Source organism: Lactuca virosa, chromosome 1, assembly GCF_052849685.1.
Source record: "Lactuca virosa cultivar CGN04683 chromosome 1, Lactuca_virosa_CGN04683_v6, whole genome shotgun sequence".
NCBI lineage: Eukaryota > Viridiplantae > Streptophyta > Magnoliopsida > Asterales > Asteraceae > Lactuca > Lactuca virosa.
The window spans coordinates 59,844,492-59,869,957 of NC_136426.1; the positions used below are offsets into that span (position 1 = coordinate 59,844,492).

Genomic DNA, 25,466 nt, shown 5'->3' on the forward strand with positions numbered 1-25,466 from the left:
CACAACTAAAAACGCATCGGAACTCATCACGCTTTTTAAAACCAAGATTGAATGAAATTTGTGTAAATGTTATGATTCTGATAATATCAGTGTGTGGTTAATAAATTTTTTTGTTGATACTTTATATAAGTGATTGAAAAAATATTTAATGGGGCAATTTTTTTCTATGAGAATGGAGACTTGGAAGTTAGTTGCAAAAGTCAACAAATGTCGTGTCATAAGTTTTTGGGACAAGTTGAAGGAGTGGCTGACAATGGAATAGATGTAATAGAGTTATAGTTATGTGAAGCAATTTTGACCATGACAATGGAATAGATAATAGAGTTATAGTTATGTGTAGCAATTTTGACCATTGACTTGATGACTTGAGGTAAATAATGCAATTAATATTCATACATATTGACTCCATTACGTATCAAATGTTTATCATGCCTCATTACATATTTGTTCATATACCAAGCAAACCAAACCAAACGATTAAAACAGGAAGTTTAATATTGTGAGTGTCTCTACAAATTAAGCCATCATTAGCTACCAAAATGGAGTGTTGGGCTTTGAGTAAGCGTAACTCATGGTTATATTTATCGTCGATGATACATATTCTTATGATCTGGAAAGCACAAGGGGATTGTATAGAAGAGGAGAGAAAGGCACTACTTGACATCAAAGCCTCCCATATCAACTTATATGATTCCAAAATGGATCATTTTCTTCCCACCTGGGTTGATTATGGCAGCAGTACCCCTGATGATGGTGGCGGCAACTGTTGTGATTGGCAGAGGGTCAACTGCAACACAACCACTGGACATGTCACAGAGCTTTCTTTGTTCAATTTGAGAGAGAGAGACGTTTACAGGGATCAATTCGAGAGAAAGTTGTGGCCATTGAATGTTTCCTTGTTTCTTCATTTTAAAGAGTTGACAAGTCTCAATTTGTCATATAATTTTCTTGATAAAGAAATTATAAAGACAGGTACAACGTGATTATTGCTTTAGTATTATTTCTTTCACATGGTCCCAACATCTTACTTTTGAGCAAGACATTCCAGTAAATGACTATCCAAATTCATGAACAACATCCAACTAATTTATTCACTCATAGATGCTTGTCAGGTAACTTAGTAATTGGATAATGTTTTTCTATAAACAAAAAACCAAACACAAGACTTTATTTGTACTTTCAGCTCCTGCAATTCATGCCATAACTTGTTATTATTAATCAACTGAGCCTAAGAGTTACCCTTTTAATCTCAAAAGACTAGGATGCCTACGTTAAAAGCTTTTCTCTTTTGCTGGACTTGAAAGGTTGTCGAGTCTGAAGAAATTGGAGGAACTAGACCTCAGCAGGAATGATGATATTGACAACGACATCCTTCCATCTTTGAGGACACTCACTTCACTCAAAATCTTGAATCTTAGCTACACTAGCTTGAATGGAAACCTCCCTATCAGTGGCACGTTTTCATCTTTTTTTAGGTTATTATACACAAATGCATATTATAGAGAAACTTACACCCTTTTCAAACAAATTGCAGAGTTTGCAGCTTTAGAGAACTTGGAGATGTTGGATCTAAGCAATTGTCAATTCAATGGTACCTTCGAGATTCAAGGTAATCAATATCATCTTAAACCCATCATGTCGTATAGTCCGTAAAGTGGCAGTTCCAGGATCTGCATGGGTTGGTGGCACAAAAAAAAATTTCTATTAAAAAAAATCTTTTTTTATTTATCCAAACTCAATCCTATTTCTATGTAAAAAATTTCAATATGTTGGGGGCATCTCCCTCCATTCTCTTATACTTGCGTCGACCACTAGCCACCATGGATTCATACACAAATCCCTCTTTTGCAACATTACAAGACCATAAGAGAATGACTCTTCCATGTGTTGGAGTTTGAAATATGACCCTTTTCTTTTCTTGGGTCAAAGTAAGGAGGACTTACCTTTTTCAATGAATGAATAACAATATTAAAAATGGATATAAGTATATACGTGTATGTGTTCTCCTAAACAACTTTGTTGTGTATCAAATTAGAGCTTACAAATCCATTTGCTTCAATTCCTAAATGTAGGTTCTGAAAGGGTTTCCATATTGACGAAGTTGAAAACTTTAAATCTTGGGTCCAGCAGACGCTTTAATCTTTTCGACAATCAATTATCATGGCCATTTCCTGCTCAAGGTATGTGCTATGACTATAGATTGTTAGTATATCCCACATTGCATTCACGGTCCATAAATATTTATATGTGTTGGAGTCCCCCTTCTCTCCATAAAGGCTCTTTTGGAGAGTAAACCAAGGACCACATATGTACATGTACTTGTACAGTTGTGCTTCTAAAGTTGTTGGAGTATCAATATTAGATGCATGAGAACCTTATAGTGTTTGTTGGATGTTATCATATCTATGTGTGAACTCTATTCATTTAGAATTACAAGTGTTTTGGTTTTATTAACTAAATTAACAATGAGACACAAGGTGAAATTGAGGGTATGAATGGCAATGGACGAGTATTGGTGATCTCAATCCCATACTTGATTATAAAATTGTGTCCCAAACTTGATCACCCGGTCAGTAAACACCCATCTGGTTTGCGGTTATACTCGCACCCATTTATGGTCTTAATAAGTTAAATCGTTGGAATTTTTATTACCTAAAACCCAATAGCAGTCGCATCCAAAAAAATGACTTTGAATTTGTAATAATTTTAATTTCCAACAACGTCAACAAATTTAATCTCAAAAAATGTTACATATATATAATCATCACCATATAAACTTTATAATATTTATAATTTTAATTTTGCTAAAACTTGGCGTCAACTACAAGCCTTATAGTCTTGACGAGCTTTTTAGAATATTAGATTGTAGTTATCATTTAGCGAAAATTATATAAATGGTCCTTGTGGTTTAGTTAGAATTGCAGGTTCAGTTCAACCTTTGAAAAAGTTGACAGATCGCGTCCTTTTGGTTTCAAAAAAATTGCAATGTCCATCCCCGGTCAATATAAAAAGACTGTTATATCATTTATAATATATTTTTTTTCCTTTTCTTTTTTTATTTATAATTCTAAATAATGTAATACTAAGATAGGACCCACTCACTACCACCCCATCCTATACCCCCACCCCTACACCAACCCCATCATCTTCTTACTCCTCTCTCTCCTTCACCGCCTCCCCTACCCCTTCCTTGTTCCTATGACAAAATTGAAACTCATCTCCTGCAACCAAAACAATAAAATCAAAACGAAATTTAGTTCATTAATAATGATTATCTATCCATTTTGATGTCAATCTCTTCGATATAAGCTTCCATTCTTACCATGAAAAAAACTTAAAAAATCCCCAATCATGGCAGCTCTGTTTGTTGTTCTAGCCCAGCGGTACCGGGTGTTGCTCTCCCTCCTAGAGGTTGAGGGTTCAAGTCTCATTGGAGACATAGGTGGAATTAGGAGTAGTTTAGGAGTAGAGTAGATTTTCCGTTCTAAAAAAAACAGTTTACAGAATCTAGCCTTATAAGGTTTACAAATACAAACATGATTATAAAATATTAGAAGCCCACAAATTTACTTATCTAACGTGTCTTCTTTGTTTCATCCTCATTCAATATTGATTGACAAAAACAAAGTGATTGTTCCTCTGTTAACCCCATCCTCTTTCATAACATGCATTTCGCTAAAATGTACATCTAAAAATTTGCCTGCATATATAATTGTTAGAGAGAGAGAGAGAGATTGTATGTTCTTATTTCTTCAACTGAATCAATACAGACTACAAGCTACGATACATATACAGAAGAAACAAATCTAACTGAACAATTAACAAAAATCACAAAAATGCCCCTTCTAACAGAAAACGTTCTAACTAACTCTAACTAATCTTGTTAGTTAACAAGAATACATGATATATGTTTTCTTTGGTATGACAGCATTATCACATCTGACTAACCTCGAGGAGCTAGATTTAAGCTATAGAAGGCTCGTGGGCACACCCAATATCCAAGGTATACTGATATTTAGCTTCTCTTAGGTCCTAGCTATGGTAACTTGTGAATAGTTCAAAGATAAAGTTATTGAATGCTAGTGAATCCTAAATTATTCCATTATCAAAAACTTTACAAGACCATGGTTTCTTTAAGAATTACCTTCCTTTTTGCAGCTTGTAATAGCTTATCGAGATTGAAAAGGCTGGAGAGTATAAATCTTTCTGGCAACGATTTCAACAAGAGTATCATATCATGCCTAACTGCTCTTCCATCCCTCAAGATTCTTGATCTTTCCTGGTCTATTACTTCATTGCGAAGTTCATTTCCCGTCAAAGGTATGTTTAATCTAAATGAGTCACCATTAAAGAAACTAAAAGAATAAATTTTATCTTAGCTATTATTATTATTATTATTATTATTATTATAATTTTCGTTGTTTCTGATAGTCGCCTTATTGAATTGTTTGACATATCTCTTTATTTAATTTAGAATTTGTCAAATTGCCTGATTTGGAAGTCCTCCTCTTGATAGGAAATAGTTTCAATGGAACACTACCAATGGAAGGTAGCGCCTTTTCTTCATTCCTTTATTCAAAACAATATTATTGTTTTCAACGCATCCCGGATATGAAAGGCCCCACAGCTTCAACCATCAATAATACATGATTTTTAACAAATCCTTTCTCGGGGTTTTTGTTTAGTAACCCTCCATTGTTTTCATCCAGCTTTTGCATCTTTTCACCATCTGGAGGTCTTAGATTTGAGTGGCAACAGGTTTGTTGGGAGCGTCCCATCAGCAATACAGGCATTATCTTCCCTAAGAGCTGTCTCATTTGCTCGCAATAAGCTCAACGGCTCAGTACAGGATCATGGTAAGTTATCTAAAGCATGCACAATTAAGTGTTTAGATTGTTTAAATTAGATGTACAAACACAATGTTCTTACAGTATGGCTAAATCGGTGCACACCTTTTGTTAAATTGCCTTTCCCCAATAGTTAATCTTTTTGAAGCCGTATGATCATGAAGGTGCAAGTCACTATATTATTTTAAAGGATGAACCACACTTTTCTTTTTTGGCAGGTTTCTCTAAGTTGAAGAACCTCCATGAGTTGGATCTTAGTGGCAACATGCTTCATGGAACTCTGCCTCAATATTTCAACAATCTATCATCTCTGAGGTTCCTGGATATCTCTTCAAATCAATTCACAGGGACACTTGTGCCATCACTCTTTGCTAATCTCACATCTCTCGAGTACGTTGATTTTAGTCATAACACATTTGAAGGTTCATTCTCGTTCAGCTCCTTCTCCAATCATTCAAAGCTTGAGGTAATTCGATTTTCAAGCGACAATGACAAATTTGAGGTGGAAACAGAAGAGCCTATAGGCTGGATTCCATTGTTCCAGTTGGAAATTCTTGAGCTATCAAATTGCTATATGAACAAGACCAAAGGACGTGTTATTCCTGGGTTTCTACTTCACCAGCACAAGTTACGGGAACTAGACATGTCTCACAACTCCTTGGAGGGACAATTTCCAAATTGGTTGATTAAAAATAATATGAATCTGGAAGTTCTTATTCTAAGGAACAACTTGTTTGGCGGTATGCCGCTGTATAGGAATGCTAATATGAAGTGGTTGGATATGTCTGGAAATCGCATGATAGGTACTATTCCTGACAATATACCAAACTTCTTTCCCAACATAAGTAATTTGAATTTTTCCATGAATGCTTTAAGTGGTGTTATCCCATCCTCAATTGGTAACTTTAGTAAATTATCGGCACTGGATTTATCTGATAATAAGTTATCAGGAGAAGTACCAAACGGATTGTTTACAAAAAAGTCTAGTTTGATGATCTTAAAACTATCAAGGAACAAATTGCACGGCCAGGTACTCTCAGGAAACTTAAGCTGGGGTATCCTCAATTCGGTTTACTTAGATAGCAACCATTTCACAGGGAAAATTGGAAATAAGAGCAGCAAGGAAAACTTTGACTCTCTGATGAGTCTGGATATTAGCAATAACTTGTTTACAGGTATGATCCCAGATTGGATAAGCAACATGAGTAGGTTGATTGAACTTGTGGTGAGAAATAACAGTTTGGAAGGCAGGTTTCCTTGTGGACCAACTTTATTCACTTTTCTGGATATCTCACAAAATTCTTTCTCTGGGCCCATCCCATCCTGTTTAAACTTGCACAATATGATGCATCTTCATTTGGGTTCCAACAGATTCACCGGATCAATACCCAATTTCTTTCGTAATTTGACTAATGTTTTGACTTTAGACATCGGAGACAACGACTTGTCAGGTAGGATTCCTAAATTTATTGGCGAACTATCCGATTTAAGGATTCTTCTTTTGAGAAAAAATAACTTTAGCGGTTCTATTCCCAAGCAGTTGTGCCAATTAAGTGACGTGAGTTTGTTAGATTTATCATATAACTCTCTTTCCGGTTCAATACCTAGCTGCCTACAGAATATCACCGGGACTGGCACAGGTTACTTTGATTTCTTAAAAACAACCCTACTACAGATTATCCTTTCTTCCTCTTACCATTATGGGAGTATTCTGCAGGATTCGGATTCTACCAATGTCGGTGTTAGATCATTTAGAACACAAGTCGAAGTTGAGTTTACAACAAAAAAGCTCCTTCTCCACTACAAGGGTGACATCCTTAATTACATGACCGGATTGGATTTATCCAGTAACAAACTTACAGGTGAAATTCCAGAAGAACTAGGGTTGTTGACTCAACTTCGTGCTTTAAACCTGTCTCACAATCACCTGACTGGACCTATTCCAGTGAACTTCTCAAATCTTGCAAATATTGAGAGCTTGGACCTTTCTTCAAATGGTTTGACTGGCACAGTTCCATCACAACTCATTAAGCTTTCCTCTCTATCTACTTTCAATGTTTCTCACAACAATCTCTCAGGCAGACTCCCAGAAATGAAAGCACAGTTTGGTACCTTCACAGAGGCAAGCTATGAAGAGAATCCACTTCTTTGTGGCCCACCACTGGAGAAGAAATGCATGACTACTAATTCACAGGTAATAGATCCACGAGTTGAAGAAGACAATGAGAAATGGTATGGTATCGATATGACATGCTTTTATGCAAGTTCTGGTTCGACATGTTTTGTGTTCTTATTGGGATTTGTTGCACTTCTTTACATCAATCCTCAGTGGCGTACATGGTGGCTACACTGGGTTGAAGTTTGTATGTTTACATGTTATTACTTTTTTTATAATTCGGTAAACAAGTTCTCCATGCCCTTCTGTAAATAGGATCTTTAAATTAAGAATATGTGAATAAAATAAAACTTGGTTTCATATGTAAGTATATTTGTCTATTTGATATATGTTCATCGATATTTCTGCTTTGCACATGACTTTTCTATTATATTTGTGCTTCATTCTCAGTTATGTGTGTGTGTTATGTTTCTGCCTTGTATAACTCCAATTTCCTGCAACTTAGACAACATATTGTATGTATTTGTATTAGACTAGGATATATTTATATATTATTTGTACTTGTCTATAAGTCTGGTAAACTATAATATTTGGATATATATATATATATATATATATATATATATATATATATATATATATATCCTAATCCTAATAAAAGAATCATTTTAATAACACGTGGCATACCCTAAATGCTTATTTGATCTCCAAGTTAAATTACTATTATACCCTTCAACTCATTCATCTCTCCATAACCGTTCAATTCTCCTTCCATTATTATCCCAATAAATCAGGAAAGTCATTCATCTCTCAATAAAATCAAAATCAAAATTCAAATCCTCCCGATTGATGATTTAATTTGATTACTAATTTAATATCCGCAAAAATAGTTTGAAAAAATAAATATTCGTTATTAATTCCAAATTTAAAATTCTATTCCGCTTCATATACACCTCCAATCGTTTCATTATACCCATAGATTTATTTTGTTCAAGTTTAATAGCAATGCACATATTTTGGTGATTTGTTCCGGTATGAAGAAAAACAGTATGAAGTTGGTGCATGTGTCTTCATACATAGTTTTTTCAAACTGGCCACCAGCAAATCAGGCGTTGCAATATCCTCGGTGTTTGTACTATAGTCCAGGTGGAGGGATGATGGCTATGGGTAATGTTGCTGGTCATTTGTTGCTTTACAAGTTAAATCATTACCGACATGCATAAGCCATAAACAAAGTAAACCCATGTGTCTGGTTTTTTACCTTATTGAAGCATTTTGATGGTTCTTGAATTTCAGCGTAGAACCCTCTTAAAACATGTAATTGGAAGATATAAGAGCTCTGCTGAACATCTGTTGGAAGATATAAGTTGTCTCCTTTGTAGTATCCATAGGTAATGACAGTTAGATATTTTGGTTTTTATTGGTCTTATTTGGATATGCAATAAAATCATTTTTTGTTTGTAATTTAATATTCAAATATAGGATTTGTATCCTTGCGCTCATGAAACCAATATTAATCGTAAAAGCTTGAAGTTTGTAACCTGAGATTTAGTAAAGCACATATAATGGATGATGTTTATTGTGAAATTTTCAATGCCGTGTCTATATATTTGCAAATCTATAGGCTATTTTATAACCTTTCCCTTCATGTTTTTCTAGAATTTTTTCCAACGTGTGACTACAACGCTCCTGATGTGTAGCTTAATTTTTTTGATTAATCTGTTGTTTTTCCTATTTTTCTTATAATTATGCATGTTTATGTATTCCATTCCTTAAAAAGAGTCACGTCAAGATGGACTTTGATACTCTTCCAAAGTTTATTAATGAATTAAGCACTCGCATCAATCTTGACTCACATGGTGATGAAGCTTTATGTGTGTGTACCGGTGAGAATGGGGTCCGGTCGATTCTTACTAGGACCAACTAACTGTATCTTTGTTACTGGTTCAAGATGACATCTAGCTTAGATCATCCATTTTATTCTTCGAATGCTGGAATTGCAAAGTAGCACACTAAAATTAAAAAAAAAAAAAAAAATCGACAATGTTGTATGTTACCGGTGAAACATGTCCTAATTGTTAAATCAGTTTCTTGATGTTGCATTTAATTTTCTTATAGTTTTTATCCTTTCTTATATATGCAGCACCGTCGAACATTTTAGTTTTCAAAACTCATTTTTTTCTGTCAAAATGTTAGATTTGTAATGCCTTTAATGATGCCATGTTGACTGCAATTTCCATTTTTGTTGACTGAAATCCAAAATGAGACACAATTCTAGCACTATATTGGACACATATTTTTAACACAATTTCAAAAAGAAATGTATCTAAGTTATAGGGAAATCTTCGGAAAAATCCTAAAATTTTACCCTAATTTACGAAAAAGTCCCAAACTAAATTTTGTTTACGAAAAAGCATGAATTACCGGTAAAAATGGCGATTTTACCCATTTTTCCTGGTTTACCGATTTCATTACTTTCATGTTTCGTTAAAGTCTCATTATTTTACCCTAATTTACGAATAAGTCCCAAACTAAAAGTTAGTGATGATTTGACCATTTTCTCTATGTAACATACATTTTACCGGTTTCATTGCTGACCAGGACACCTAGTCATTAAATGAGATGATGAAATGGATATGTTGAGTTATATAATGTTATGTTTCGCATAAAACTTGATATCCTGATGTATTGTATATTTTTTTGGAAATAAAATGCATCCAACGAAGACTACAATAATTACATAAACTAGAAACAACTGCATTATTTTTTATGTTTATAAGAAATATCAAATTGTCTATCTAATCTTATGTAACCCAATATATCCATCTCTTCAGACATCAACTCATTTTCTGCCATTTTTTCCTGGAATCATACATTTTATTGGTTTCTTGCTGATCTAGATACATAGTCATAAATGACCCGATGAGATGGATATCAAATTTTACAGTAAATGTAGCATTATATAACCCATTGTATCCATCTTATCAACTAATTTAATGACTAGGTGTCTAAGTCAACAATGAAACCGATAAAATATATGTTACATGAAGAAAATGGTCAAAGCATCACTAAATTTTATTTTGGGACTTATTCGTAAATTAGGGTAAAATAATGAGACTTTAGTGAAACAGGTAAGTAATAAAACCGGTAAACCGGAAAAAAAAAATGGGTCAAATTGCCATTTTTACCGGTAATTCATGCTTTTTCGTGAACAAATTTTAGTTTGGGACTTTTTTATAAATTAAGGTAAAATTTTAAGATTTTTCTGGAGAATTCCCTAAGTTATATATTTTAGTTATCGGAGCTCTCAAATTCTATCACAAAGAAGCACATAATCTTAAATCTTTTTTTTTATCATAAACCAATAAAAATAAAAATTAATAATAATAATAATAATAATAATAATAATAATAATAATAATAATAGTACTAAAATTGAGTTAATGGTATTAAATAACAATCACAAAAAGTATTATTGAAGTTTAGTTCTTTTTTTTGTTGTGCAACCAAAACACACACATATATAATTGTGTTTAATAATCACTTGAGGATCTTTAATAATCACTTGCTTATCTAAGTTAATTTTTATTTGTATACTAAAAAATACATGTTTTGATTTTAACATATTATAACAATTTACAATGGGAAAAAAGGAAAACAATTTTCCATTCAGAGCTTAACAATATAAATTTCGAAAAAGAATAGTTATGATGGGGTTTAATAAGTCATTTTAAAAAGCACTCCTAAACATCCCGTTAGTATGTTTTATTAGTTTTTTTTCAAATATTAGATTAGTCATTACGACTCCAATTTATTAATTGTGTTTTTCTTTATCAACCGTAGTTTCTACATATCTAAATTGGAATACAATTTATGACTCTTTTAGTGGACTTAGGAGTTAAGTATAAGTTGTGAAATCTTATTTTATAAGCTAAGCGAAACATATTTCTATTTTTAAAATCTATGTTAGCTAAGCGAAATTACATTTCTATTTTTAAAATCTATGTTATTTTACTATAACACCCGTGGTTTCCACGAGTTTAAACCTAGTATATATATATATATATATATATATATATATATATATATATATATATATATATATATATATATATATATATATATATATATTGGCCTTGCGTTCTATTATGGTATTAAACAAGTTAAATTACCTTTTCATGATTCTTTATCTAGTACTTCTCTTCTTTTCGATATCGTGCACAATGACCTATGGACATCATCGGTGCTTAGAACGCGTGGTCATCGTTATTATATATTATTTTTGGATGATTATACTAATTTATTGTGGACATATCCTTTATCAAACAAATCAAATGTCTTTCTTGCTTTTTCGGTATTTCAAACACTAATCAAAATCCAATCCGAGATAGCCTACATGCATGAGCCTCTTGGTTTTAAGAATCGCCAGTTTCCTAACCATGTTTGTCGTCTCAAACAACTGGTAAACTATCTGCGGATTTCGGGGACATAATTGATGATCCTACTTCATACCGCAACCTAGTCGGGTCTTGCAATACCTAACATTCACAAGACCAGATATTTCATATGCAGTTCAGCAAATTTGTATGTATATGCATGCCCCACGATCCGGCCACCTCAATGCCTTGAAACAGATACTTAGATACGTGAAAGGCACACCGTCTATAAGCCTTCATATGCACCCTGGTTAGCTTTCATCCTTTATCTATTATACAGATTGCAGATTGGGCAGGATGCGTTGACATCAGGCGTTCCATATCCGGCTACTGCATTTATCTCGGGGATAATCTTATTTCCTGGTCCTTGAGATGACAGATGAGTATCTCTCGATCTAGTGTGGAGGCTGGATGCATGGGGTAGCCAATGTAGCTGCTGAAATTTGTTGGCTCAGGAACCTTCTTCTTGAATTAGGATCCCATCCGTCTCGGACCTCTCTTGTTTACTGTGACAACATTAGTGCTATTTACATGGCCGGTAATCCAGTTCATCATCAACGCACTAAAAACATTGAGATTGACATTTAATTTGTTCGAGACAAAGTGCAACCGGCCAGATACATGTTCTACATGTTCCTTCTCGATACAATTTTGCAGATATCTTCACCAAGGGTTTACCATGGGTTCTTTTCAACGATTTTCGTTCCCGTCTAAGCATCCGCAGCCCTTCTCCTTAGACTGAGGAGGTATTTTAGACTAGGATATATTTGTACAATTTTGGCCTTATGTTCCTTCTCGATACAATTTTGGCCTTATGTTCTGTAAATTTGGAATGACGACTTTCATCGGTTGTTGCTTATTAATCTACATCCCTCGCTCAGGCTATAATTCCATATATGAGGGCACTACTGATGAGTAGTGACTAATAAAATGATACTTCAATCCTATGTGCACTTTGTTCTAATGATGTCACTACTGACTAATAGAATGATACTGCAATCCTATGTGCACTTTTATACATAAGGAAGCCATTAGTATATCAGATTACTTGAGAACTCATTTTTTAAACAATTAATATACTTATAATGAACTCACGAATGAATAACGCATAACAAAATAATCATATAGACCTAGCTTAGTATCTTCCATTCTTTGTAAACATAAGAATATGCTAATAACTTTAACTTGGTTTTATTTCCTTGAGTTGAACAATACATAAGATACATATCCATAACTTTGAACAATTAAAAACCAACAAAAACCTACTATGCATTGCCAAGAACTGAATCAACAAAGGTGTTAAAAGAAACTGGATTTGAAAGAAAAGGAAATTCATAATTTAGAGGGACAAATCAGCCAAATCAAATGTCCTTTCAACTGCTTTGCACCAAGAGGCCACCTTCTTCTTCCTTAACTCCTCATCTAACACAGGATTGAAAGTGGTATCTTTCTTCATTCTCTCCCCATTTGCAAATATCTCTTCATCTGTCCAAACTCCAACTGCTAAACCAGCTGCATACGCTGCACCAAGTGCTGTTGTCTCTATATCTGCTGGTCTCACCACTGGGCTACCCAATAAATCCGCCTGCAATTTCACTTTTAATTACACAATCTAACCAAAGAAAAAACTAATCACAAAATTAGTAAAAATCAAGAACAAACCTGAATCTGCATAAGAGTATTATTCACAGTAGCCCCTCCATCCACCCTAAGTAAAAACTGTCCCTTTTCGTTTTTCGTTTCACCTTTCTCACCAGCATCTTTATGCATTGAATCCAACACATCTTTCACCTGAAAACACATACTTTCAAGAACAGCTCTAGCAATATGAGACTTGTTTGTAAACCTTGTGATCCCAATACAAACACCACGTGCATCATCACGCCACCATGGTGCAAAAAGCCCATTGAAAGCTGGAACAAAGTAGACCCCACCGGTTGACTCAACCTGTGAAGCCAACTCCTCAATTTCACTAGCGGAACGTATAATTCCAAGACTGTCCCTCAGCCATTGAACAGCTGCTCCAGCAATTGCAATTGAGCCCTCTAGAGCATAGTTTGCAGGGGCATCTTTCCCAAGTTTGAAAGCTAAAGTGGTTAACAAACCATGTTTTGATGGAATCACTTCTTCACCTGTGTTAAGAAGTATAAAAGCACCTGTCCCATAAGTGCTTTTTGCCTCTCCTTTCCTACAAGATTGACCCAACATTGCTGCATGTTGATCGCCTAAACAACCGGAAATAGGGATTCCGGGAATCACCCATTCCTTTCCTATGTGACCGATTACCTCGGCATTGCTTACAATTTTTGGTAGAATGGCTTTAGGGATCTTTAATGTTTTCAAAGTTGATTCATCCCAATCAAGTGTTTTCAGATTCATAAGCATGGTTCTTGATGCATTAGAGACATCAGTGACATGTATGCCATTATCAATGCCTCCAGTTAAATTCCAGATTAACCAGGAATCAATGGTTCCAAAAAGTGCATCTCCTTTCTCAACTGCTGCTTTCACTGCATCCACATTTTCCAGCAGCCATAAGAGCTTCAGTGCACTAAAATATGTGCTTATTGGCAAACCACATGATTCCACAAAATGGGATTTTCCCCCTGATAATTCTTTCTCCAATTTCCTACATAATAATGAGTTTAAAGATAGATGAATTAATATACTTGTGATGAGTGTGGTTAAAAAAACATTACTTTTTTGTGTAAACAGCAGCAATCCAATATAATAATTAACAAATTCAACTCGTCTTCTTAATAAGAAATCAATTTAGGGGTGTTTGGGATAGCTTTTTAAACAAAAAAGTCCTTTTTAGAGAAGAACTTTTTGATTCATGTCTTTTTCCAAAAGATAGTTTTAAAATGTGTTTGTTTAAACTTTTGAGGGGCAAAGGGAAAAAAGGCAAAAGTTGCTAAAATTCATAGAATCTTGACTTTCTAACCCCCTATTTTTTCTTCTTCTCAACAAGCTATTTTAAAAGATCTTTTCAAGTTACTTTTTTAAACTTTTTGACTTTTTGAAAAAGTCAAAAGTCTCAAAAGTCATTTAAAAAGCAAAGCCAAACACCCTCTTAAAAACTTTGCACCCAAACTAATCAAAAGGGTGAAATTTAAAAACTTTGCAAACGTACTCAAATGGCTTTCTTCATTAAAGTAAATAAAAACTTCAATGATATAAGTTTTTGTATTCACATTTAATACATGAATTACTTATGAAATAAAATAAAATAAAATAAAAAGTGATGGTAGACCAACTAAGCTAACCCAACCTTGACCCATACTAAAAAAGTAGCAACTTTTGACTTTTGACACTTTAATTCCTAGAAAAAGGATGATAATCCCAATTACAACAAAATAGATTTTTGATCCAGATCCCGCCGGCAAGAAGAAAACAATCAATAATAAACAGGAAAGGATTTTCAATTTTTTGATGAAAACAAAGTGGGTTTCGATTTTAGACAGAATTGTTCTAAGAGAAAGGCGATCATCCCAATTTTATCAAATTCAAATCTTAATCCAAATCCCAGCAGAAACAAGAAAGCAATTATATCAATATAGGATCGTGATCCAAATCCCAAAACAACAAAAAAAAAAGTAGAAATCAAAAGGCTTTCCAATTTTTCCATGTAAACAAATTGGCTTTAGTTCAAGAATCTTGATCCAAATCCCACCGATCACAAGAAAGCAATCATTCGAAAACTCAAAAAAGTTGCTATTTTTCTTTTTTTTTGGAAAAACAAAGTAAGTTAAGATCAAGAAATAGAAATTGTGGAAAAGATTGATGGAATTTTGTAAATGTACCTGCAAATGGATGTTGTTCGATTATCCATCCAAACAATGGCGTTATAAAGTGCAACCCCAGTAGACTTGCTCCAAACAACAGTAGTTTCCCTCTGATTAGTAATACCAATGGCTTTAAGACCATTATCGACATTAAACCCATCAGCCGTAGCTTTATCAACGGCCTTCGTTATGCACGTCTTCACACTTTCAAGAATCTCCATCGGATCATGCTCGACCCATCTGTAATGAAAAAAAAGGGGAAATTGGTTTCATGGGTATGATTCTTTTAAATAAGATTCGATCAAAACAAGATTGAAGTTGTGGATTACCCTGCTTGTGGGCAGAATTGAGTGAACTCGACTTGATGAGATCCAATGGCTTGAGCATGTTTATCGTAGATGATGAATCTGGTGCTTGTTGTGCCTTGATCGATCGAACCAATGAATACTTCCTCTTTCGCCATCGATCTTCTTCTCTTGTTGAACAGTTTGCTGAATTTTGGAAGAAGCTGAGAATTTTAATTGAAAAGTCTATTGGAGATGAAGGAGGAATTTATAAGTTATTGGGTGAGAGTTTGGGGTTTCCAGTTTGTTTTGTTTAGTATCTTCCTCTGTTTTCGGCTACAACCTCTACCCAAGAAAATCAAAATCGTTGACTTTCGGATAAGATAAAATTGAAATTTTTGATAAAAGATTTTAGAAAAATCAAAAGTAAAATAATACAAAAGCATTTATAGTTTAAATAAAAATTCAAATTTAATATTGTGTTTTTTTTTCTTCAAATTTTAAATTTATTATAATTCCGACCACTTGAATGATCAAATCGGCTGTCTACTGACATACCACTTTTGATTATCGTGGCATGCTGATGTATCAAAATTTTCTTAAAAAAAATGTTACAAAAAACATTAAATTTTCATTTTTGTACAATTTTGACACTCATTTTTTATTTTAGTATTATTTTTTTTTTTAATTTTGAGACTCATTTTTTTTTCTGAATTGATCTTCATTTTTTTCAATTTTATTCAGTTTTGATGACGTGACACTCTGTTTTTTTCTTCCATTTGAAACCGTATAAATATTTTTTTTACATTTGAAATCATATAAATATATTTTTTTCATTTAAAAACCATATTTTACATAAATACAAGGTTTTTATATTCAAATCATAATTTTATGTATAAATATGTATTAATCATATTATAATCGTATTTTTCATACACTATTGTAATGCTAAATGAAAAAGAAGTACATCTGCAAGAACCAAAAATCACAAATATATACAACTAACGGTCCATTGGTAATTAAAGCGAACATCGGATCCTCATGTTTCTGATATCAAATTAGTTATCTAATTGTACACTTCACACCTCCAAACTCTTTTTAAAGTTGCGTATTTAATATAAAATACGGTTATGATATAACTAATACATATTTATACATAACATTATAGTTTGAATGTAAAAATTGGAATAAATGATGTTCGATTTGGAACAAAAAATGGAGTGTAAAAATTATAAATAAAAAATAAAAAATAAAAAAAAACCTTAGTGTTAAAATTGAAAAAAAATGAAAACTTAGTGTCTTTTGTGGAAAAAAAACTTAGTTTTGACACGTCATCATGTCACATCCACATACAACCGGTTTGATTGATAAAGTGGTCAGAATTGTAACAAACTAGAAAACACAATATCAAATTTGAGACAAAAAGAAACACAGTGTCAAATTAGAATGTTGGTGTAAACTTAATGACTTTTATGTTATTTTCCCAAAATTAAATTGTTTTCTACTTCATCCTCATATCCATTCAATAATTGTCATGTGTAAAACACTAATTCTCTTTCATTATCTCATCATTTGATTTTGACACTTGTGATGATCTTGTAAGTAGGAACATTTAGTAGGAGGATATTTAATGTAACACCCTGTTCCGAATCGTTTCCTAATTCGGGGTTGTGACCCCACAATCGGTTATCACAAGGCTTAGGGCATTTGGGAATGGGAGATTTAGACCCATTTGGGTGTGGGTAATGTAAGTTAGATGATCCAGGATTCCGATTCGTGAATTGAAGCCCAAGGGTATAACCGTCAAGTGGCAGTTCGGGCTTTTATGGAAATTGGATTTTAGTTCGGGAAGTTTTAAGAAAATTATGAGTTGATAGAAGCATAGAGCTTCTCGTTACCTTTCCGTGGATATAAGGATCATCGGAAACAGACATAGAACGAAGAAGTTATGGCCTTCGGAAGTTGGTAGGTTTAAGGTTAAACCTAGTATGCGGGGTGTACATAAGGAGTTCCCTGTGCGTACTTGAAGGGTTTTGAGCATTCTAACACTCTTATGGTGTACATGCAACCTTGAAGTTTCCACGGTATTACCCTAACTAGCATACAATCTTCTATACATGGGTAATAAAAACAAGTTAGAATACATACCTTTGTTGTAGCTTGATTCCATGGAGCTTAAGAGCCTAGTGCCTCAAGTGTGACACCTCAAATGGTTCACACAACATCACCAACATCTTGGAATAACTTGGGAGAAAAGGTTCTTATGCTCAAATCGACTAGCCCTCACATATATGTATCACTAGTGCCAATTTTGTAAACCAAGAACTCCTTTATATATTATGGAGGATTAGGGTTACATCCATGTAAACCCTAATACCCATGACCTTTCATTTACATAGGATCAATGGGTTAAAAGCTCCATGGACTATCCATGGACTTCCATACACTCTTAGCCCATCCTAAATAAACCTTGGCCCATTCCATATATATATATAAGAGTCCATATTTAATTAGTCTTTTTTTATCACTAAATTAATTCCAAATTATTTCTTGATCAATACTAATTAAATAATATGATTTCATATTAATATATTAGAACTTATAATATATCAATATAAATCACAAATAACCTCTTCTCACAAAAAGTCTATCCAAATGTTTCGATGCCATGCAACCCAAATGGACCATGCCAAATCGGGTCAAGTACATACCAATTATAGTTATGGACTTAGACACTAATCCAACAGTCTCCCACTTGGATAAGTCTAAAACTATTATTGCGTATGACTCCAAAACCCAACTAGCAATCGTAGCTCTTAAAGCCGCTGCCGTACTCTGAACAAATCAATGACGCGTCCATTAGATAAGGGATCATATATTCCTCCATTCTAGATATCATATGGACTGAGACATGGATTATAATCATTCTCTCTGTCCATTTGTTGTTTCCTGATTTCCGATTTATGATGACCGACTAATTGAACAAATCAAATCAGTCCAGGCTTGGCCAAGCACTTCGGGTGTCATCACTAAATCATCGAGGGGCCCATGGAGAACATTCCATGGAAACGAAGTCTCAAATTCAAAGTACGTTGCTTTGAACATCCTTCTTGCATTAAGTTTTCTAATCTTACACAGATTGAATAACTTCCACCTATGAAAAACATTTCCATATTCCCATTTTGACTATCACTTCTGAACAAGAGTTCCCTCTTTTCAGAATATGCCAATATGGTCCTTTCAAAATTAACAATATACTTCCAACTGTCCATGAGTAACCAATCTTTGGTAAACCTTAGATTGTCCTCGACAATTGCTTAATCATTTTAGTCATATCCAATTCTAGACTTTTCCCCTCTTAATGCCTTGAGCATTTGGAAAATTTAGAAAGGATGAATATTATAGCACATGCAATCGATCCTATACCCGAAGCATATGTGACACGATTCATGATGTCTTACATAAAGACATGATCCTTGATCAATCTTTTGCTACAATATTTTTTTAATTTGCCATGTTTTCATAATTTGACTATGAAGGGGGATGTCGTAATCATAATCGAATTTTGAGAACGCAATATATGTAGAATTTCCTTAAGTTGAGCCATTCCAACATAAAATTCATATATATATATATATATATATATATATATATATATATATATATATATATATCCTTGACTAAAGTTGATTAAAATCAATCTAAGCTTTTAGAATTGAAATGAAGTATAATTCCCTCTCCCTTAATTATAGCAAAACAACTTTTTCCCAATTGAAACTTTTGTTTTCTATAATTAACATTGCTAACTTGCAACAGTTATTATAATTATCATGCTCTCACTAACATGATGATTATTAGCATAACACTTATGCTCCCACTAGCTTTGACATGTACTCAAAAATCAGCAGGACTTCTAGAAATCAATACTTTATTGACTTTCTTACCAAAGTTCAGATTTCTGATATGAGATGCTTTGATAAAACTTTATCAAAATCATACACCTTTCCTTAGATAGCACACATGTGTGTCTAAACAATTTCAGAACTATGAAAAGGGATGTCGTAATCATAGTCTCAATTGTTTAGACCTTTGCCATTTCTCACAAGTCCATGTTAATGTGTCGGTTAACCACACACGCTCCACTAACGACTTTGAGAATGCAAATATCACAATTTCTATCTACTTAAAACCTCTTAGTGAAAGCGTTTCCTCACCATCATTTTCATGAATCGGAGAGAGACCTTATGCCACTTAGATTTTATGGTGTATGTGTTCCTTTCCATGTGAATTTGTCAAAACCATAATCACAAGACACGGTTAGTGACAAATTCATATGGACTGAACTTGTGCAGTCTTAACTTCTTGCCACATGGCAGCACAAGGGCCTGCCATTGCTTCCAAGTTGTTATGCAATCAATTGAGAACTCTCAGAACTCATATGCAAAGCCAACTTTAACTAGAATGGGCACAGAAATAGGAATATGTCAACACAAAAGGTTATAAACCTCAAGTCGTGTGCTAGTGATAAACTACATGTTTTATTCTTGATTAGACTATTTCAAGATCTTCTAGACTTGTTGAGAGAAAAACTTGAGTCACACTTGAACAAACGTTAGAACAAGTGATAATGCGGAATAAAGTTTAACTTAAAGGATCATTAAAGCTCAACAATAATAATAAGTTAGAGTTAGAAAGTTATAGAGTTAGATGCGGAAATATAAGGAAATATAAAAGACAACAAGTATTATATCAAGTATACACTTAAGTTGATTTATAACAAGGAATGCAATCAGACCAAGTTAGTAAGTGAGATCAAACTTAGTGATTAAGTCTAGAAAAACTTGCTCCGAAGAGAGATTTCAAACAGTTACGATTCTATTTAAGTGATAAGTAAGAAGAGAGTACGATGAGTGATAAGATTCAGATGCGTAAGAGAGGTAATTCATTGAGAAAGAGAGAACTCTATTTAGAGAGTCTCGAAGATTACATACAGTCTAATCTGTTAAAGAATTGCCACGCAGGGCACACTGTATAAAAGGAAGTACTTATAGAATAACGAATAAAAGACTGAGACTAAGAGTTGATGATTGTGGTTGCTGATCTTGATTGCGGTGTTGAAATTTGACTGCGGTTCTTGAAAGGTAGCTTCAGATCTCTTTTAAGTTTAAGAGGGTCACTTTTATGTTTCAACAATTTCCCCCTAAGTGACTGTGACATCCCCAAAATCACGGCCAGAAAAGACCGGTTTCATTTATGCTTTTAAAATAATTTCAGAGTAAATCCATTGATTTAAAAGAGTTGCGGAATTTGTCCCCAAAAACATTACATGATAAAATAAGGTTTATCAAAGCATTTCTTAAAGAAATGTATTTTCATTATATATCAAAACTCGGGATGTCATGTTTCGATACAGACACAAAAGCATAAACAATAAAACATAGACCTTACATAGTTATATATAACTACTGGTCTATAAACAAAAACATCTTCACAAGTTCTCCAACTTATGCTCTCGCGCCACTACCTGTAATACAAAGAAACTGAGTGGGTCAGGCTTGGGAGCCTGGTGAGCATATAGGGTTTTCAACCCACAATAAATAATTACATTTAATTTCACCAACCAACAATAACCCGATTACCCATTCCCACTATCCTCACTTTACGTCCCTATGACAACAACTATTACAAGGGACCTAATCTAGGATTTTCATCGGGACGACAACACTGCTTTGGGGGTTTCCCAACAGTTTATGTCAAATAAGGCAACCATGGGGGGGGGGGGGGATGGAGTACAGCAAATGAACACCCAAGTTCATTAATACGTACATGTTATGAGCCTGCTAGCGTTCCACTGCACTGTCTAGAATAGTCCGTGGTCGTCATCTAAACTCCGCTAGATGACTGAATCAGCAATAACAACGAGGCCTCTCATAATTTTATTTCATCACACACCAACTGTCTACCCATGTTCTACCTGTTGGGTTTTGAGCATTCTAACACTTCCTAAGTGTACATGCAACCCTAATAAACCTTGGATCTATGTTTCTCTAAGGTACATGCAAAATATTATTTTCCAAGGTTTATAACCTATCTAGCATGACATGGGGTACTTTTAAACATAAAAGAACTAGATGAATTACATACCTTTTGTTGATTGTTGATTCCTTGGAGTTTGAGAGCCAAGCACCAATAATGTGAATGCCTCAAATGGAAATCACAAATCACCACAAACTTGGAAAATGTATGAGAGAGTATACTAACTCTTGATTTTGGCCACCACACTTACACACACACTAAGGGGGTTTTTCATGCAACATAAGCTTGTTTATATAGTGTGCATGGTTAGGGTGAAACCCTAATAACCCATGTCTTTTCCTCTTCCAAGGATCCATGGGTTAAAAGCTCCATGGATCATCCATGGACTTCCATATAAGCTTAGCCCATTAACAAATGAGCATTAGCCCACACCATATAAATACAATAGCCCATGATTTAATTAGTCTTCTTTTTAATCACTAAATCAATTCATAATTAATTCAAGATTAAAACCAATTAAATAACATGACTTTATATTAATATATTATAACTTATAATATATTAATAAATCGTAAGTATACAATTCTCATAAAATTATCCATAAACAGTTTGGGTGAAGTGCAACCCAAATGGACCATGCCGGGTCGGGTCAAGTATATACCAAATAAGTTATGGACTTAGACACCTTAACCAACAGTCTCCCACTTGGATAAGTCTAATAACTGTATTTGCGTATGTTACTTCAGGAACCAACCAACAATCGTAGCTCTCGAAAGCTCTGTTGAACTATGAAGCGCCATTTTAGATAAGTGATCATATAATCCTCTGTTCTCATGATATCAGCCGGACAAATACATGGAACAACGTCGTACTTATTGTCCAGCAGTTTGTTTCCCGATTTTGCGATTTGTTTGACAAAGAACTAAATTGAACACATCAATTAGGTTCTGACCGGGCCCGGTACATAGGTCAAAACAAAATCATCGAGGGGCCCAGATATCGCTTCTAATCCTCCAAGGACTAGAAGGAACAGATAAACTTCGACTCATATACTTGTTTCTACTACTTGTTGAATTATACACAAAGGCACGTTTTATAACATCAAGTTACTGATGCGTTTACGTGCAATCAATGCACAACCAACTCATAGGTAACAACTCATATATCTAGGTTTGAAGACTTATATGATATTACCGTCTCACGATCACTCGAGATAAATTCCATGAAGTGATGCAAGTGAGCGTGGGTTGAATCCAATACTCATAACTTATGAGCACTCATGAGTGTTGTAGCCATGTCCAACATCTTAGACCTCTACAACCAACTCATGGCAGTCTTGATTCATATCTACTTCCAACATATGACCGACTGTGGATGGTTTGAATAACTTAATCATTCGGAAAGAATAACCTAGTTATTATGGAAGTCAAAACATGCAAAGTGAAACACAATAATAATCGAATCTAATATGGTCTCAGAACCCTTTTGAATATAAATAAAACCACCTTTTATTTATCACCATATTGATTACACATTATTCATTGTATAATGTTTCAAATAATCAACTTAATAATTGAACAAAAACAACAGTCGTCTCATGCTCCTAGCATGTACACTTTGATTTTTCTAAACAATAGTTATGCCATACTCCAAGTATGCACACTATGTTTGTCTATGATCTTTACTTTGTGAAATAGATCAATTGAACATGATTCCAATGATGCTCATTTCACAATCCCAAATCCTTATTGTAAATGTAAGAATTCCTAATTCCTACCATTTACCAAAAACTGTTAGATTTTAAACTTATATGCACTGATCCTCTCGTAATGATTATGCACAAGGTCACCAAAACCTTGTCATCAGTCATTACAGAGGATTCCAAAGGAGATCAACTCTATGGAAACGAACTCTCATATTCAAAGTACATTGCTTTGAACATCCTTCTTGCATAAAAGTTTCTAACTTTCTCATAGATTCTTAATATCCAACTCCCAATATGGAAAATTTCCATATTCCTATTTTGATTATCATATCTGAACAAGAGCTACCTCTTTTCAGAATATATCCATATGGTCCTTCCAAAATTTAACAATATACTTCCAACTGTCCCTGAGCAACCAATCTTTGGTGAGCCTTAGATAGTCCTCGACAATTGCTTAATCATTTTAGTCATATCCGGTTCTATTCCTTTTTCCCTCTTAATGCTCTAAGCATTTTGAAAAATTTAGAACGGATAAATATTATAGCACATGTGACCGATCCTATATCTGAAGCATATGGGACACGATTCATGATGTCTCACATAAAGACCTGATACTAGATCAGTCTTTTGCTACAATATTTTTTTTATTTGCCATGTTTTCAAAAATCGACTATGAAGAGGGATGCCGTAATCATAATCGAATTTGAGAACGCAATATATATAGAATTTCCTTATGTTGAACCATTCCAACATAAAATTCATATATATATCCTTGACTAAAGATGATTAAAAACTCAATCTAAGCTTTTAGAATTGAAATGAAGTATAATTTCCTCTCCCTTAATTATAGCAAAAAAACTTTTTCAACCCCTACAACATTACGAATTGAAACTTTTGTTTTTCTATAATTAACATTGCTAACTTGAACACTAAACATAATAATCATGCTCCCACTAACATGATGATTATCAGCATAACACTTATGCTCCCACTAGCTCTGACATATTTCCAGAAATCAGCTGGACTTCTGAAATTTAGATTCGTACACCCTTTCTTAGATAGCTCACATGTGTGTCTAAACAATTTCCAGAACTATGAAAAGGGATGCCGTAATCATAGTCTTAATTGTTTAGACCTTTTCCATTTCTCACAAGTCCATGTTAGTGTGCCGGTTAACCACACACGCTCCACTAACGACTTTGAGAATGCAAACATCACAATTGCTATCTACTTGAAATCTTCTTAGTGAAAGCATTTCCTCACCATCATTTTCATGAATCGGAGAGAAACCTTATGACACTTAGATTTTATGGTGTATGAGTTCCTATCCATGTGAATTTGTCAAAACCATAATCACAAGACAAGGTTAGTAACAAATCCAGCCTTACATGGATTGAACTTGTTCAATCTTAATTTCTTGTCATCTGGTGGCACAAGGCCCACCAATGCTTCCAAGCTGTTATGCACACAATTTAGAACTAACAGAACTCATATGCATAGTCAACTTAATAGGAACAGACACAGAAACAAGAATTATGTCAACTTAATAGGTTTCAAACCTTAAGTCGTGTGCTAGTTATAAAACTCAGGTTTTAGTCTTGATTTAAATCTTGAAATTCTTTCAGGATCTTTAAGACTCCCACTGTCCTCTTGACATATAAGTTTCCCTAGTCAAGAACCATTCCTTGACAAAACAAATATTCAAGGGATAGTGCAGATTCTTATTAAGATAAACACTTCACACAATTGGTCTTAGTTGGTCTTTGTCTTATCCAAGACATCACAACTTACCAATTTCAAATGTACAGGAGTAGAAAACATTTTACACTACATTTGATAAGTGTCTTAAACCTTACTTTATGTCACTCAATGTTACAATCTTGGAGTATGACTCTAAGAGTTGTTTTGGAACGAAGTATGATCCATCTTCTTGATTTTAACCATTCCAACAATTCATGACCCCTCATCTTAGTCATAACAATGCACTAAGATGTCCTTAGAGTATGAATTTGTGATATGGTTTCATAATCATTAAGATGATCATAAAAACATGTATGATCCATCTTCTTGATTTTAACCATTCCAACAATTCATGACCCCTCATCTTAGTGATAACAATGCACTAAGATGTCCTTAGAGTATGAATTTGTGATATGGTTTCATAATCATTAAGATGATCATAAAAACATGTATGATCCATCTTCTTGATTTTAACCATTCCAACAATTCATGACCCCTCATCTTAGTCATAACAATGC

At 33.9% G+C, this 25,466-nt stretch overlaps 2 protein-coding genes across 4 annotated transcripts; one reads left to right on the forward strand and one right to left on the reverse strand.

The window, feature by feature from the left end:
* The first annotated feature begins 436 nt into the window (after nucleotides 1–436).
* Nucleotides 437–7,330, forward strand: LOC145137086 (receptor-like protein 1). 3 transcript variants are annotated; one of them, XM_079071257.1, is made up of 8 exons: nucleotides 437–972; nucleotides 1,535–1,609; nucleotides 2,073–2,180; nucleotides 3,929–4,003; nucleotides 4,159–4,320; nucleotides 4,475–4,549; nucleotides 4,710–4,856; nucleotides 5,066–7,330. In XM_079071257.1, exons 1-8 carry the CDS (start codon nucleotides 540–542, stop codon nucleotides 7,276–7,278), a joined length of 3,288 nt encoding a protein of 1,095 aa, XP_078927383.1. In that variant the 5' UTR covers nucleotides 437–539; the 3' UTR covers nucleotides 7,279–7,330. The 3 variants fall into 3 exon arrangements, with proteins under 3 accessions (XP_078927383.1, XP_078927436.1, XP_078927498.1); XM_079071310.1 differs by having other exon boundaries at nucleotides 4,517–4,549; XM_079071372.1 differs by lacking the exon at nucleotides 437–972 and adding an exon at nucleotides 1,017–1,453.
* A 5,237-nt stretch (nucleotides 7,331–12,567) lies between these two features.
* On the reverse strand, nucleotides 12,568–15,802 carry LOC145137296 (glycerol kinase-like). The gene is made up of 4 exons (XM_079071472.1): nucleotides 15,513–15,802; nucleotides 15,202–15,423; nucleotides 13,061–14,027; nucleotides 12,568–12,983 (listed from the first exon to the last, which is right to left on the reverse strand). Exons 1-4 carry the CDS (start codon nucleotides 15,644–15,646, stop codon nucleotides 12,738–12,740), a joined length of 1,569 nt encoding a protein of 522 aa, XP_078927598.1. The 5' UTR covers nucleotides 15,647–15,802; the 3' UTR covers nucleotides 12,568–12,737.
* Nucleotides 15,803–25,466: the final 9,664 nt, after the last annotated feature.

Bases quoted from the DNA above. Each gene is read 5' to 3' on its own strand.
- LOC145137086 (XM_079071257.1), top strand. From the start codon at position 540: ATGGAGTGTTGGGCTTTGAGTAAGCGTAACTCATGGTTATATTTATCG. The intron at 1,610-2,072 runs GTAATCAATATC...TCCTAAATGTAG, and splicing joins TGGTACCTTCGAGATTCAAG to GTTCTGAAAGGGTTTCCATA. The intron at 4,004-4,158 runs GTATACTGATAT...TCCTTTTTGCAG, and splicing joins GGGCACACCCAATATCCAAG to CTTGTAATAGCTTATCGAGA.
- LOC145137296 (XM_079071472.1), bottom strand. From the start codon at position 15,646: ATGGCGAAAGAGGAAGTATTCATTGGTTCGATCGATCAAGGCACAACA. The intron at 15,424-15,512 runs GTAATCCACAAC...TTTTCATTACAG, and splicing joins CAATTCTGCCCACAAGCAGG to ATGGGTCGAGCATGATCCGA. The intron at 14,028-15,201 runs GTACATTTACAA...ATTATTATGTAG, and splicing joins CGAACAACATCCATTTGCAG to GAAATTGGAGAAAGAATTAT.